The sequence below is a fragment of the Lynx canadensis genome, chromosome X (assembly GCF_007474595.2).
Source record: "Lynx canadensis isolate LIC74 chromosome X, mLynCan4.pri.v2, whole genome shotgun sequence".
Classification (NCBI taxonomy): Eukaryota; Metazoa; Chordata; class Mammalia; order Carnivora; family Felidae; genus Lynx; species Lynx canadensis.
In genome coordinates this window covers 57,252,621-57,268,859 of record NC_044321.2, presented here as the reverse complement: position 1 = coordinate 57,268,859, position 16,239 = coordinate 57,252,621, and the positions used below count along the sequence as shown (strand labels likewise).

The 16,239-nt window shown below is 44.9% G+C and overlaps 1 protein-coding gene across 1 annotated transcript in view; it reads right to left on the bottom strand.

Moving 5' to 3' along the window:
• Nucleotides 1-1,364: 1,364 nt before the first annotated feature.
• Nucleotides 1,365-16,239, bottom strand: part of NHSL2 (NHS like 2) — a 263,935-nt gene continuing 249,060 nt past the window's right edge. The window contains exons 10-12 of the mRNA XM_030304810.2: nucleotides 13,574-15,895; nucleotides 11,688-11,820; nucleotides 1,365-10,848 (exon numbers count right to left, since the gene is read on the bottom strand). Of these exons, the coding sequence (XP_030160670.2) occupies nucleotides 10,524-10,848; nucleotides 11,688-11,820; nucleotides 13,574-15,895 (2,780 nt within the window). The 3' untranslated portion in view covers nucleotides 1,365-10,523. The remainder of the gene's footprint in view (nucleotides 10,849-11,687; nucleotides 11,821-13,573; nucleotides 15,896-16,239) is intronic.

The following is a 16,239-nucleotide window of genomic DNA, read 5'->3' as shown; positions in this document are numbered from 1 at the left end:
ACATGAACGAAGCTGTTTGGGTTTAATATAACAGGGACAGATGAGGAACTAGTTAACTGCAGAGATTGTGCCTACCTAAATTTTTAAAAATTGAAAAACAACTCCAGACAGTGTTTGTACTCCACACAGTGTGTATGAGCTCAATTCAGCCTGCAGGCATCCTGTTTATGACCTATGCTTTGGTTTTTTGTATTTTTTCAAGATTGTATTTTATTTTTTAAGTAATCTCTACACTCAACCTGGGGCTTGAACTCAACAATCCCGAGATCAAGAGTTGCATGCTCCAGTGACTGAGCCAGCTGAGTGCCCCTATGACCTGTGTTTTAAAGGCATATTCTCTCTTTGGTTAATTAATATACCAGACCCTGCCTTTGACATGTCTTTTGTGGGTCTCATCAGTGTGGGTCAGTCCCTAAAAGCTTCTCCAACTTGTGGTATGGTAGAACAAGGAGGCTGTGACCCTGCCAGAGTGACCATTAAACTCTGCACCATAAGGTCCCACTGAGGTACTGCTTGCCATGAGGTCCATCTTGAGCCAGCCTTTATCTGACCTTTATCTTAAATCTTAACACCTGCTATTGTATGAGAGTCGCCTTGGCCCCTCTCCCTTCCCTTGTGAGTTTTCTAGGTTGTTTCCATTTCTGTTGTGTCTTTTTGGAAGAACAACCTGGTATTATCAGAGGACATGAGCTAATGTAAGGCCTGGGAAGACAAGGATGCTGGCTGCAAGGGCCTCAGTCTTACATGCTTGGGCCAGTTGGGAATAGAGAACGAAACTCCTTTTGGATGAGAGTTGACCCTTAAATATAGTTATCACTACCTGCATGGTGGGATCAGACCCTTTTTGAGGGATGGAAGTGATATGGGCCACATCTGGTCTGTTTTTTGTTTTGTTTTTTTTTTTTTTTTTTTTTTTGCGCCCAGCCCAGACTCACTCTGGTCTGCCCTGCTGGATGGCTTCATTGAGCCAGAGAACAAAGAGGGAGTGCATGCCCTGAGCACAGTTGCTACAGCAACCTCCTCCTCTCAGGAGCCTGGCAACTGCTGCCCACTTCACCAGAACCCCGCCTCCTCTGCGGCCCCTTGTTGCTTCCAATAAGCAGTCATACTCAAATCCCTGAGAGAAAGTCCTTGAACACGAATTACCTGACCATGTCCCTTAGGTTCACCATTCTGTGGGCCAGGTTTCTGCAAGACATTGTGTCCTGCATATAGGCTTTGGGCTCTCAGGGGTTTGTGAGAATCAAACCCCATGTGTGTGTGCCCCACACTTGCATGGCTGGTAACACATGCTCATGAACTGGGCTTAGTGTCTGAATAAAGGCATCACTGCTACAATGAAAACCAGAGGGTGAAACAGAAAATGATTTTAACAGAAACAGTTTATTTCGAGAAGACACAAACAGCTCTAGCTATATAAAGAATACAGTTCAATTGCTGGTAGCAAGCCAGTATGGAATGCTTGAATAAAAAAAGAAGAAAGAAAGAAAATAAAGAAAAGAAAAACCCTTTGTAATATCACCCCACAGAGGGCTTCCTTCCATTTTGTGTTGGAATTCTAAAAAGCCTGGGATTATGGTCTCTCCTAATTTCTGCTGCTTCTTGAAATTTTTATCCAGGGACACTTTCTTATCACTGGGGGAATTGCCTTATCTCTGCCTTCTAGTTTAGGATATTGGTCTGTAAATTCCTGTCTCCTTTATTTTTTCTTAAGTGCATTGTTGGCACTCAGTAAGCACCGATTGGTAAGTGCTAATGAAACAAATAAGTCTGTCTCCTGACTATGCATAGTAGGACTAGCCAGTCCTCCTTCCTCATTTTGCTTTTTGTGAGTGTAGGTCTTTTGTTGCCTTAGAGTCCAAGGCATAAACCTGGTTCCCTTCCTAAGTCTGGAAATTTTAAAGCAAAGGCAGAAAGAAACTGTTTCATAGATATTTTCAAATAGGAAAATCCTGAAAGTTACTCATGCCTCTGACTTTTTAAGATTTAGTTTTCAATACGTGGGTAGATCCCTGGGCTCAAATGACAGAAAGGAAGCTTAAAGGTCCTAAGAAGCAATTTGCTTAGATAGGAAAAACTGCAGCCTGGGAGGTATGTCTGAGTGACTGAGTTCATATCAAATTAAAGTCCTTGCTCTTTATATGTCAGCTTGTTTACAATTGTCGCAGTTTCTTCAAATGGCTTCCTGAGGGAAGCCAGCACAAACCAGTAGAAAGAAAGTTTCAAAAGACAAGAAGAGGGAAATTCCTCATGATGATGCCTCATCCCCTTCTTGACCAGCCCCATCAGACCTACATCTGGACCAGAGAACTGATGAAACACTAGATGGAGTGTGTGTGTGTGTGTGTGCGCGCGCGCATGTGTGTGTGCATATGTGTGTGAGAGAGAGAGAGGAGGGGAGAGGGAGAGAGAGAGAGAAGGAGAGAGGGAGAGAGGGAGAGAGAGAAAAGAGAGACAGATACAGTAGTCAATGGGGCCTTCACAGTTCCATTGGAGAAACCAGGCTCACACACACAGGCACACACCTTCTTCACTCATATCTCTCAATGCTTACATGAGAAAAATGTGAAATGTGAATCTGAGCTTTAGACTTCCAGGTAGCATGAGAGGTAGAGATGGCAGCAAGATGTAGGGTTTGAGGAATATTTAAGGAATTCTTTTTCTTTTTTCTTTTTTTTTTTTTTTTTAGGTGAGGTCTAGCCCAACATGGTGCTTGAACTCAAACCTTGAGATCAAGAGTTGTATGCTCTACTGACTGAGCCAGCCAGGTACCCCTAGGGATCCTTTTAAAGGTTCAGAAAACAGGAGGTGGTGGTATGCTGAATGCTTGCTGGTTGTGGTGCTGCACAGGGCATCTCAGGGAGTCCATCCTGGGGCCTGGGGGGCCAAGGAGGCAGGGGGTTTAGACAGGAAAACACTGTGGACACAGAATACCTTCTATACCTCATTGGTTTTCTTGCTGGGGTAAGTCTAGAACAGATCCAAATTACATTATAGAAAATGGACACATGGACATTCTGGGTTTCAAAACCAACTATGGGAATCAAGAGTGCTGGTGATTTCCCTAGGAAATTGCAGACCAAACTGGCATCTCATGGCCTGGGCCAACAGACTTTCCAGAGACAGCCCTAAACTTGTGATGGCAATATAGGGCAGGGCAGGCCAGATGGCCCAGGGCCAGGGTCCCCAGCCAAAGTTCGGGAGACCAATATAGGGACAAAAGAAATAAGAAAACTCAGAAATCCATTCTTCCCGCTCAGTTTACCTCAAACTCAAGGAATAAGAGGCACATTGGATAACCAGGACAGGAGGTCTGGAGAAAAGAATGAGGGTTTCTACACCAAGGTAGTGAGTGAGAGAGTCAATAATGAGTACCCTATCAAAGAATAATGGGTTGGCATATGCAGCCCCTCTGCACCCACTTCTGTGCAGACTGGTCTGACAGTGAAGTAGATAGGAGGGCAGTGAGCCACATCACCCAGTATACAACCCAGTTATCACATGGGGCCCGTCACAGAAATGCCTGTTACAGAACATTGTCTGGACCAGGGGTCAGTAAACTATGACAAGCAGGTCAAATCCAGCCTGGGGCTTTATATGGCCCAAGAGCTAGGAATGGTATCTACATTCTTAAAGTATTGTAAGACAAAGAAACAACAGCGAATAAGAATATGCTACAGAGACCACATGTGCCCCCCCCCCCAACCTAAAATAGTTACTATCTGGCCCTTTACAAAAAAAGTTTGTCAACCCCTGGTCTAGATCCCATCAATCTATGAGCATTCCTGAACATAGAAACCAGAGGAGGTCCAGTGGAAACAAGGGAACAATGGAAATAACTGGAACTACCACTCCATGTAACTAGCATAACCCTAAAGGGACACTGCCTTCAATTCCACAGAATAATAAGGTATGCACGGACCATGGAAGGAAGCCCAAGAATAGCTAAAGAGAAGAGTCACACTAGGCAAAGAATGTTCCAGAAAAGAGAATGCATGCAGAGCACAGTAGTGATTAGGGAATTTTGTTATTTTTTGATAAGATGGAGATAAAGTTTGAGCCCAGGGATTGACATAACATCAAGCTAGGTGAAGTTTCTAGAATACAACTAAATATCTCATGAGCATGTAACAGTCTGATATCTCATAAAGTTTAAGAAGGGAAAGATAAAGTAGATTCTAGGAAAGCCTATATTGGTTTGTCCTACTTTAAATAAACACCAATTACAAAAGTTGAGACTAAAAATAAAGTAGACATTGGGGGACATTGAGAAGAGGATTCTTTGTTTTTCAAAAGAAGTCACCAGATGATTCCCTTAGAAAAGAAGCTTCTCTACTAAAAGGTGGAATTTGATCTATAAAAATTCATTTTTCAAACTTTTTTTAGGGAAAATATATACAAAGTAGGGAACATATACTGAATTTTGAGGGGAAATGAATGTTTCTAAATTGAAAATCAGATTTGTCCTTGGATTCAACTTAAATCTTGAGCAGTTTCCCTTAAAGCAAATATATTAGTTTGTTGAAATACCTGGGAAATCCATGTGTCATAAATGTAGAAGCCAGCTGTGGGTCTTCTATAAATGCAGCCCTTTAAATGAAAAAAACACTGGCCCCAGAGGCAGGAGATCTGGAACTGAGGCCAGGCCCTGCTACTGTGTGTGTGACCTTGTGTAAGTTATTTGACCTTTCTGGGCCTCATGTGTAAAATGAGAGATTGGTCCCTTTCACTTCTAACATTCCATGGCTACAGATAAATATAGAAATAAGATAAATACAACAACCTAGAAATAAGAAATATTCCCCAAAGTAAGTTTTGGAGTCAGTAGAAAAGAGTAGCAATGAAATATCATAAAAAGAATAAAATTGTAACTACTAGCCAGAGTAAATATATCTCATTTAAAAATTAATGAAAAGATTTGTAATTTACAGATTTGATCAGCAGAGGTGAGAACATACATATTGATATTTCTTTACCACCACACATATGGAGGAGAAAATGAGTTTGGGGTGACTTATACAGTGAGCACAATGTTGCATTTGCATGCATAACATTTGGTAAAATTGGACATTAAAAAAAAGCGGAACACCACATAAGGAATAAGTTTCTATAAAGCTTGGCATTGAAAAGAAGCTGAGGGGGGTTAATTGGTTGTTCCAGTTCAGATTTTGTTGGTGTATTTGTTGATTTCAAATTCTACTATGTAGGCAAAATCTTAAAATCAGAGCCCTCCTAGAGAACAGCCACCTTGGTGAAGATAGGTATTTAAGGGTTGGCAATACCAAACATAACACTTTTTTCCTTTTTTCCTATTTGTGAATTAAAAAAATTAAATCCAAAACGGGCCAGACATGCTGGCTAAGTCAAATCAAGAGTTTTGCAGGTTAAGCGAGTAGTTGATTCAATCTGGTAATTTCTTAACACCAAACAAATGTATACCTGACCAACACGACAATATACATCACTTGGCCAGAGACCAATCACTGTGATGACAGCAGAAATGGTGGGAAAGTTTGAAATCATTTGAACAGTTGTGGCTATAGTGATTCAGGGGCTTGGAGAAGTAACATCACTGGAACACACACACACACACACACACACTCCAGGGCTGCTGCTGCTGCTGTTTCTGGGATGACACTTTGAGAACCACTGGCTTTGATTTTGGGCTTTTACTGAACAAATGTATATTCCTATTTCACACAATCCATTACTTATGCAAATTAATTTTTGCTAAACTTATGAAAAGCACCTCAAATATTTGGCTATAACTGTTTACTGCCATATTCCTATATAAATCTGTGTCAGAATATTCTAAAACTTTATTCCATGTCATTGTTTAAATTTTCATTTTTGCTGCTCTTTGACTAAGGCGGCTCTTCCCACTCTTGTTTTAAATCCCTAATACCTTGGTGACTTATAGCTAAAATACGAGCAAAGACTTTGGAGGGACTGGATGCTCTGGTATAGATCTGGTCTCTCTCACACCAAGCTGAAGTGATAGCACAAAACATAAATAAGGGCAGGGGAAGCAGAGGCTTGTGTTTAGTAAAGTTGTACCTCTAGCAAGTTTAATAATTACCACCACCACCAAGAGACCAATATGGATCAGACATTGATCAGACAGTTTCACCTTTCACAAACAGGACACATTTTCACAAATTCTAAGTCCTTGTGTTCTTTTACTAAAATGACTAGTATTAATTCCATTTGTGTAAAAATGTTAATGTACAATATGATCTTGGCCTTCTCAGTGGCTTTCAGTAGCCATTTCTGAGAGTCTCTTGGTAGATGTGGTCCCTTGGTCCCTTGTCCAATAGAACAGCATGGGGTATCAGGACTATTTAATCAACCACCAGCAATTTAATACAATAATTCCAGGAGATTAAGGTATTTTCTATGTTCTGGAGTTAGCTTTCAGGGAATTTGGCCTTTCTGTGGTGAAAAATACACTTTGCAGCTAATCGAGGCCTAGAATTCTACAGGCAGAACTTAAATTCCTTTGGCTTAAGGCTTTTCCCCTGTTATAATGCAAGCGACCTTCAAAAAAGGTAGCATTAAGCCTTATGATGTTAAAGTAAAGGACTTTATCCCTTTCCTGAGAGCAGGTTTTTCTTAGTAAAGAGAACTAGGAGGCACTCAGGAGAGTTGGGGCTGGGAAGCAAGGTCTGGGGAAAATGGAGCAGAAAGAGGAGAATGAAGATCCATCCCAATGGCAGACCTCCAGCCCATTCACTATTGTGCTGAAGGGCTGCCTCCGTCTGCATCCCTACTGAAAATGGGTGCTAACTTGCCACTTGGAGCAGGTTGCTTAGAAATCAACCATGTTTTCTGATAATATTGTCTATTCTTAGATGTATAGGCATACAAAGGCTTATAGCAATGGAAAAAAGAGATGGCAATAAAACATTTGGTGCAACAACAGGGATTTATCAGAGGAACCACACTTATTCACAGGAAGAAGATAAACTGATATTCATAGAGTGCAAAGTGCAGGGCTGAGACGAGGGTAAGGCACTTGTGCGGCCCTGAGAGTGGGCGCTTCGTTCACCTCACTCTCGTCCTGGCCCTGGAAAATCAGATTAAAGTGAAAGCCTACTATTGTGTTACAGACTTGGTGATGATGGAAGGCTGCACTGGTGAGGAACAAGAGCACTGGCCACAAACTCAATTTTTTAAGGAATAGTTTGTTTATCAGGAAGAGGGCAGGTGCATGGACACATCTGCTCAGACAGATAGGTACTGCAGGATCACAATCTGATCCGTGTTGTCTAGAGATTTAAAATGGATGTCCAGTGAAATGCTTGTTGTAAGCCTTTATAGAATCTTCTCTAGTCTTTGCACATTCAAGGTGATGCCTTCAGACCAATTGGTCTATTTGAAGTCATTAGGCTAACACGAACTATTTCGCTGTTTGTGGTCTTGCCTCCTTAAAGGGTAAGCTGTAGGTTAGGGATGCAGTTCACAGGAGTCAGGGCTGAGGGACAAGTTGGGGCCAGGTGGGAAGCTTAGGTGAGAGATGAGGCAAAGGAGAGGAGATACCAGCGAGGCTTCCTGCTCTACCAAGAATGGCTTGCTCTCTACTCTTGACATTTGAACCACAAATACGTAATGAATACCCACCAAGAGTAAATCACTCTTTGCTACCCATTGACCTCTCCTGGGGATGACTCCTTCTACTCATGACTACACTGAGGTTAGTCCAGCAGAGCTACCTGTGGCTATCGGTTGGAATCAGAGCAAACAAAAGGATAGAAACAACTTGAATTGGAAGCTGACCTCCTGTGGCAAACTTCATTTTACTTGAACCCCTTCTGTATTCCATGCTCAAAAATTGTGATCATTATTATTTGCACTAGTAACCGTGGCGGTACTAGGTCTCTGAAAGCCTACGTGGAGGGGCTGTCAGCCTCTCTTCTCTGGTCTTAACAGAGTCGGTACAGAGGGCAGCAAACATTGTGCTATGTGCCTCGGTGGGAGGGTTAGGAGTAGGAAAGATGTTTGGTGTTATAGTCATCAGTGACTAACAAATTCTACAGTTTGGTTGTTTGCCTGGGATTAGGTCCACCTGTTGCAAAATATTAAAGGAATATTTCTTGCCCTCAATGTTACCTCTGACCATAAAATCTCTGCCCCAAATCCTCTTGTGCTAATGGAAACACCACTGGGTATTTGAAGGCCATAGTAATGATGCAGAGGATGTTACAAAAATTCCAGGTATACAGACTATTGTAGAGGAAAGCAAGACTCAAGGTAACGGCAAAACATAAAAGTGTCTGGGCATTCAGCTTTAGAATCTTTTGGGAAAACCACCCAGGGACAGAAAGGTGAAACCCACTAGAAGTAGCAAACAAGAAGCTTCCAGAAAAACCAGTAGAAGTAACACATCCTGTACTATATGAGTCTCTTATTTGGCTTCAGAGCTCAGCTGTTCAAAGTGGTTCCCAATGAGAAGGCCCTGGCAGCCTTTCACTTTTGTTAGGCCAAAGCATGAACACCCCTTCATTTCCCTGCAGAGGAAAAATGTTTCTGTCTTTTGGAATTCTGAGTCTGGGGCAGACAAGTGTGGCATTCAGATATAAATTCAGGCCAGGAATTAATCTATTTTATTTCAGGCAAAACCCCTGAAATTTGATCTGGACCTTCAAACCAAATAGTTTGAATGCTTTCAAAAGCAACTGGGTTCTCACTGTTTATTATTTTAAGTGGCCTCTAAGTCAGGGGGCAGTGCTGATTGCAAAGAAGTTGATGAGCCTGGCCTGCCCTTAGAAGTCTAGAATTCAGACCTGTACCAACCAAGGGCCTAGGCTTAAGACCTCTGAATGAGAGGCCCAAGTCTTCTCAGCTCTCAGTGTAGTTTTTCAGCTGCTCTGTCTGCAGGAGTGTGGGTAGTGGAGCTAAGAGCTTGCTTCTCATTGGTGAGCGATGTGACCTATCAAAATCAAGATCTGCTTGTCTCTGGGGCAGTTTCTGCATCATCCAGGATGTTGGCCAATGAATCTGTTGGGTTGGGGGGGGGGTGTCAGTGAAGGAGGAAGGGGTCCAGGAATCAGGCTACAATTTCATTTGACTTTTCTTTTCCCTTCTCGGGAATGTGGACCATTAACCCTCCATTATTGGTCAGCCAGTTTTTGTTCAATGCGTTGACTGTTTTTCTCCCCCAACCTCCCCAAAACCAGACACATGAAAATCAAATGAATTACTTCTCTTGCTCTGCTTAGAAAATTGAACTGACAAGAATAGTTAGTGCCTATAAGCTTGTGTGGGGGGCAGTCACAATGATTGCTCTGGGGGCTCCGTCAGCATCTCATTTCCCCCGAGTTCCTACACTCTCCCCCAACATAGTTAATGTAAAGTCAGTCACACAGTGGAACATAAATGGCAAAAAGTAGCCCTTTTTGTGTGTGTGTTATGGGCCACAGCCACTTGCAAGGCTGCCTTTTAGGTTTTGGATATATTCTTTTTAGTCCATACATTCTTGGTTTGGGAACAGAGTAAGACTTCCTTTAAACAAAAACAAAAGGAACCACAAACCACAATCTAAACTGAATGGAGGTGGACAAGTTACACTTACTTTCTCTCCTCCTTGAGCCTTTGATGATGCTGTTCCTTCAGCTAATTACTTCCTGTAATGAAGGTTATATGCAAATGAAACGAGAGTTCTTAGAATGCAGCATGAGCTGGGCACTGATTCTAGCTATCATTGTTGACAGACACTTGAAGAATTTCAAGGCGCAATGTACAAGTTACCTTGGATAGATCTGAGTGAACAAATGGCTGCCTCATTTGTTGGCTGAACTTGATTCATCCAAAGCAACCCAGTCCTGACTTTTCCTAGTTGGTGGGGGCGGGGGGGGTCGTCTACATGATTATTGAATGTCATCACCCTGATCTCCGCATAGACAAACTGAAAAAGGTATGAATTTCAAGACAGACTCACATTCATATTTTGAATGACAAAAGCCATCCAATCAACCCCATGCTGAAATAAGTGCACAGCCACAAACCTCTCTGGTGGGGGGAATTTAAGTGTGGATGGAGAGGCACCAGAGTCTTTTTGTTTCTCCACACAGGGCCATCAAGGCCTTGCCAGGAAAGTGAATAATCAGCAATGGCACCCTATGATCCCCAGTTTTGGCAGTCCCCAATCCACTCTCACACTGTGCCCCTCAGTGACAGGAGTCAGGGATGGAGCAGTCTGGCCATTGATTGAAAAGATGGTACATGTGCCCTTGCATCTGAGAATTTCTTCTCAGGGCACAACAGTGGGGGAAGATAAGGAGAAAATCGGTAGTTGGGTAATGGCAAGATTATAAGAATGAAAATGTAAAAGGTCTGAAGATGATTAAAGTGCCTGATGATTTAGTTCTAGATAAAGTGACCTGTCTCCTGCTGTCCAGAGTGTGAGTTAATGTAAAAGAAATGTAGCCTCTTCTGTTATGTCCATGATTACTTTTTAAAACCCTTTCTCTTCCCCTTTGTCTACTCAAGTTTAGTAACTAAACCCTGTTAACTGAACTCGGGACTTAGGTACTGGGGTCATTGGTAGTTTCACAGTCTTTTGAAAATTGTGCAATAATTCTCCGAGCCAGTGGGTTAGTGGTCTTCAGCAGTTCGGCTGCTGAGGGGCGGGACCTTGGAGTTGTCTTGCTTCCCTTCTTCTGTAGCAAGGCCTTGAAATCATCGTTTCTGCCAGCATCTAGGTTGGCACTGCCACTTGACCCCGCAGAAGCAGCTGACTCACTGATTGGAGAATCAGCTGTGTTCTTTATTGGTGAATGGGAGCTTGGTCTGCTGCCGCCAGCAAAGGCCTCACCAGGCTCTTTCCAGCCAAGCAGCTTTCTTTTGGACCTATATAAGAAAAAGTTTGTTTTAAGTGAATTCACGTGGCAGATATTTCTTAAATGCTTCGTATAATTTCATGAATGCCAGTGGCACGATGTGGGGGCTACCATGCAGCAGCCTTGCAAGCAGTTGTACTTACCAGCTTTCTCTCTCTCTCTGCTAAGTCCTCAGAGTCCCTTGTCTGGCTTCCTCTCTCTATACCCCTTTCAATGCCTCCAGCTGGAGTCGCTTGGCCTGTGCCTGCAGGCTCAGTTCTGCCTAGGTTCTGGGACCAAGGAAGCATTTAAGGAGTCTAGGCCAGTAGCTCAGTGACTCTGAATCAAGACAGTCTGAGAGCTGATCCTGTTCTGAACTGGTGCTCCAGCTCTAATGACTGGGCTCTTTCTATTTTTTCTCATCACCAAGTCCTTGCTTTGAAACCCTGTCCAACAACTGGTGCCCGGTCCGGTCCCACTTTGCCTAAGTTCCTGCTTTGATGCTTGGCTTGTTGCCCCATTTCACTTCTTGATAAGATGTTTTTGGTACAAGGAATTCTGTGAAGGGTTAAATGTCTCCGTCTGTAGACAGAGCTGTGAGAGAGCAGATGGAGCCACAATAGGCCTGCGGTTGCTAGGAGACGAGGGGCCTCTCACTCGGCACCTGGTCTTCCCTTCCCTGCCCCTCCTCCACTTCACCCAAAGATGTCAGTGAATTGCATATGCAAGGCTGAGGGCTGCGTTCACATATGTGGGTATCTGAACTTAGGCTCCAGTTGCAATTCTAATGGCTGCTTAGAGGTAGCAGATTTTCTTTTGGTATAAGAAGGGTAGACAATTACAATAGGAATTAAGAAAATTGGTCTACACCTGTGTATCACAGTAAACAAATCTTCAGTTGTGCGTGAAGCCACAAACACGTCATCGTCCTCTTCAGCAATCCATTCGGCTGTTTTATCACTGATTACACTTTTTTCTTCAGTGCTTGCTTCTGTAGAACTCCCTAGGCATAAGAACCAGAAGGAATTAAATACTTCGACCACAATAGTTAGGACAAAGCACATTCTCCTGTGGTACTTCATTTGATGTTCAAAGCAACTCTGGGAGGGCTGCAGGGCAGAGACTCTTTTTTTTTTTTTTTTTTTAATTTTTTTTTTCAATGTTTATTTATTTTTGGGACAGAGAGAGACAGAGCATGAACGGGGGAGGGGCAGAGAGAGAGGGAGACACAGAATCGGAAACAGGCTCCAGGCTCTGAGCCATCAGCCCAGAGCCTGACGCGGGGCTCGAACTCCCGGACCGCGAGATCGTGACCTGGCTGAAGTCGGACGCTTAACCGACTGCGCCACCCAGGCGCCCCAGGGCAGAGACTCTTAATGTCTCTGTTTTGCAGAGGAACACAATGTTCAGAAGGTTAGTGTTTTGGCCAAGGTGGAGTGAGTGGTGAAGATCAGCATGGGTCCCTGTGTTCTCACACCTTTTCCATTACACAACAGGTTGCCTGAGCATTCTCTTGTTTTGAATGCAGTATTTTTAAAAATCAAAAAGCAGAGACTCATCTAAAGCAATGACTCAACCAGTAGGTGGGAGTGGGACCTATCTGAATCTCAGAGGGAGCCTATGGAGTTTGATGATGCATCTTCTAAAAATTACCTGTGGCTGTGATTTGTTTGCTTGTTTTAGCCACTATGATTTAACTTATGTTGGAAGTCCAAATTTGGCCTAAGGAAGGTCATAAGATTTTGATGTTTGGTGTTAAAGGTACAAAAAAAAAGGATGAAAAACATGGATGGATCTGGAGGACAATAGGTTAAGTGAAATAAGATAGTCACCAAAAGACCAATGCTGTATGATTCCACTTACATGAGGTCCCTGGAAGAGTCAAATTCATAGAGACAGAAAATGGAAGAGTGGTTGCCAGCATATGGGGGTGAGGGGACAACGGTGAGTTCTTGTTCAATGGATACAGACTTCAGTTTTGCAAGATGAAGAGAGCTCTGGAGGTGGATGGTGGGAGGTCATAGTTGTACTGCCTTGTGAATGTATTGAGCACTGCTGAACTGTACATTAAAAATGATTAGGATGATAAATTTTATGTTATGTGTATTTTTGCCACAATTAAAACAAAAAAAGAGACATGCAAAAAAGACCCGAAAAATTATGAGGAACATTATCTAGTTTAGTCTTATTGTTTCAGGCTAGCTTTGTTTTGGCTAGCCTCAAAGCATCCAAGAAAGTGAGTTCCCTTTCTTCCAGAAAGCACTAAGAAAGGCTGCTGCTAGAAACATATTCCATTGTTTCAGAAGCTTGCAAGTCTTCCATAGCATTTGAACTCAGCCTGGGAGGGTACTGAGTCCCATGCATGAAACTAAAATCCATGTGGCTAGCGAAGAGTGCTATACCGGGAGGTAGAGAGATAGTTCCTAGGGCAGGGGATGTGTGCCTGACTAGGTAGATGTGCTACTAAGGTCCTAGGGTGCTAAGAACTAGTTTGATTGTAGTATGTCAGTATCAGGGGTTCCAGGTGAGATTGGCCCAAGCTGGATCTTGGAGATCCACCCCTGGGTCATTCCTAATCCCAAGGGCAGTGAGGCCTGTTTAGAATAACCCAAACCCTCAAGAGATGCCTCCTACTGACCTGGTTATCCTGGACTCAGGATCATTATTTGGGGGCATTTGCTTCTGTCTCTGGCACTCCATCCTTACCCTCATCTTTCCTGGGATTCAAAAGAAAAGGCAGCAGAGAGTTTACTAACCTAGAGGACTTGCCTCCCTTTCACCTTCAGTCTCCGGTGTTGAAGTCATCCTTGTACCAGGTGACTGCAGTTGGTCACTGGTGGGAGGACAGCTGGCTTCTTCCTGAAGGGTGATGATGGGGCTGAGAGACAGCCTTGGTTCGGTTCCATACACCTCCATTTGAATTGTGGGTGATGTGAGAGGCAGGTACAGCACACTGGGCTTTTTTGGGACAGGGGGTGGTATCTTGCCTTTCTTTTTCTCTGCTTCTTCCTGGCTCTGGAGGCTAATTCTTTCAGGCAGGGCTCTCACTTTGGGGCCTCCATCCTCCATACTTCCCTGGGGAGGTTGCTGTGTTCCTGAGAAAAAAGCACCAGAGGAACTAGCAAAAGGTGTGAAAACAAGAGTTGAGGCTGCTGTTGACTCCCCTGGGCTTCTGCCCTCAGGGCTGGAGGACTTTGGTTTCCGCACCACTGTGTAGACGTCTGGAGCGAGTGGCCTCGTGTGTTGAATGGAGCTCTTGGGGGTCATAGCCAAGGTAAGCGAAGTTAGCGGGTACTCCTCGGGGACAGATGGTGGCTTGTGGACCAAGCTTGGAGGCCTTCGGGCCACGGGGGGCTTCTCAGCTATGGGAGGTTTTATCTTTCTCTCTGGCAAGGTGAAGACTTCTCCTGCTTCCTCAGTATAGTCAGGGCTCTCGATGTCATCTTCTGGCTCAGACTTGCTGACTGACCTCAGGCGAATGGAACGTAGGTCAGACTGAGTAACCATGGGCATAACTGGCTGGTTGGGGCTCGTTTTCTGGGCCAGCTTGGCCCCAAAATTTGTATCTGAGTGATGCCGGCTCACCTTGGTTTTGCTTCGGATGGAGATACTCATCCCAGACAGATCCAGGTTGGTTGACGAGGTCAGTGGTAGGTCAAACGACAGCCGTGACTTGGACGTTTTCTCCATTGGTGATGTCGGGGGTAGTGATGACTTCCTCTCAGGTACCACTGGACGCACCCGGACACTGCCACTTGGAGGGGGCAAGTGGCCCAGGGTCAAGGACATGGAGACGGTGGGTGTTGGTGTCTCTGACTGGCTGGAGTATCCACTGGAGGGTGACATCAGCCCAGCAGGCCTTCCTGGGGAGGATACTTCCCTGGCCTCCACCTCGATGGAGAGCTGGGAAGGTGTCGTGGCTCTGGACGTGGAAGGGGAGGCAAGAGACTCTGAGCTGCCCTGAACTTGGGTGCACTCAATGACTGTGGTGCCCGTGGCAGTGCTGGAGCTGGACAAGGATTGGTAGGTGTCACCAGACTTCCAGTCAGTAAGATACCAGTGGTGGGAGAATTGTGTGCCTTCTGGATCTTTGAAGGTCGGCACAGCTGGGTGACCCTGAGCATCCTGCTGGGATGAGTGATGTCCTTGGTGTTCCAAGGAGAGGCAAAGGCTCCTGGGCCTCTGGTCCTTGGGTAGGGCTGACCCACCTTCTGGCAAGAGGACTGGCTCATCTTTGACCAGTGAGACACTGCGCATTGGTGGGGAAGGCTTCTTTTTGGCCTTCCTGAGCGAGATACTCTTGGATCTCTGTCTTCTGTGCTGGGTCTCCTGTTGGGCACGAAGGGAGGCAATGTTGTCAGCACTGTGACTGCCCTCAGAACTTGTACTGGCATGAGGCAGGGCACAGGCTTCACCAGCCTTCTGTTCCTCATCATAGTCCACCTCTGCGGTGCCTGAGTCTGTGGGCACAGACAGTGACCGCTCCCGGAACCTGCTGGCCCCACCTGGGCCTGTCTCCATCCTTGAGGTAACACTAGTGAGAAGGCCAATCTTGGAGGGTCGTTCCACTGCCTGCCTTCGTTGAGCAGGGTGCTCAGAGTAGCCAACTGACCCACTGCATCCTGCTGGGTTATCACAAGTAACAAAGAGGGTAGCAGCCTCCTTAGGAACTAGAGGTGGCAGTGTGTGCAGAGACACCCAAACATTCCCAGAGGAAGGATTTTTTCCATTTTCACTGACTTGAGTACTCTGACTGGTGGCACTTGGAGTCATGTAGGTAAAAGTATCTCCCTTCCAGGAAGCAGAGAATGTCGATTCGGTTGGTCCATTGCAAGAACTGGGGATGCTATACACCATTCCTATGCTCTCCATGCTAGGAGGGTGTGCGCCACCACGCACCTGGAGAGTTTCTTCTGGATCACTCAAAGGACTCCTCAGTACCGGTGAGGGGAGATTTGGGAAATGAACTTCCTGACCAACTGCAACTCTTCCATGGACACCTTCTGGGACCGAATGACTGAGCCTGATGTCTGAGGTGGTGGAGCAGGCCACACTGCCTGCTGGGCTATTGCTGTGACCTGGAGAAGGTAAACACAGAAAGTTAGCGATGCAGCCAGGGATCCCCCAGCAGCTGTCTTGAGACAGGAGCACCAAGTTTTTTGCCAAGAAGCATTTGCCAACAGCTTGGTCAGGATGCCTTGGTTCTTCCTTTCCATAAACGAGGATGCTGGGGAAGTTGGGTCCTTGCCCATCACCACACGGTGAGTCACAGGGTGCCTGCCCTTGAATTGTCCAGGAGGCTGCCAAAGACTTGCCAGCTTTGATTATTCCTTTTAGAGCTGAAGCAGCAGGTGGGACTACCTTGGGTTTTTTCCTGAGCTTTCACTCCAGGCTCATGAACCATCACAGACCTCAGTGTTCA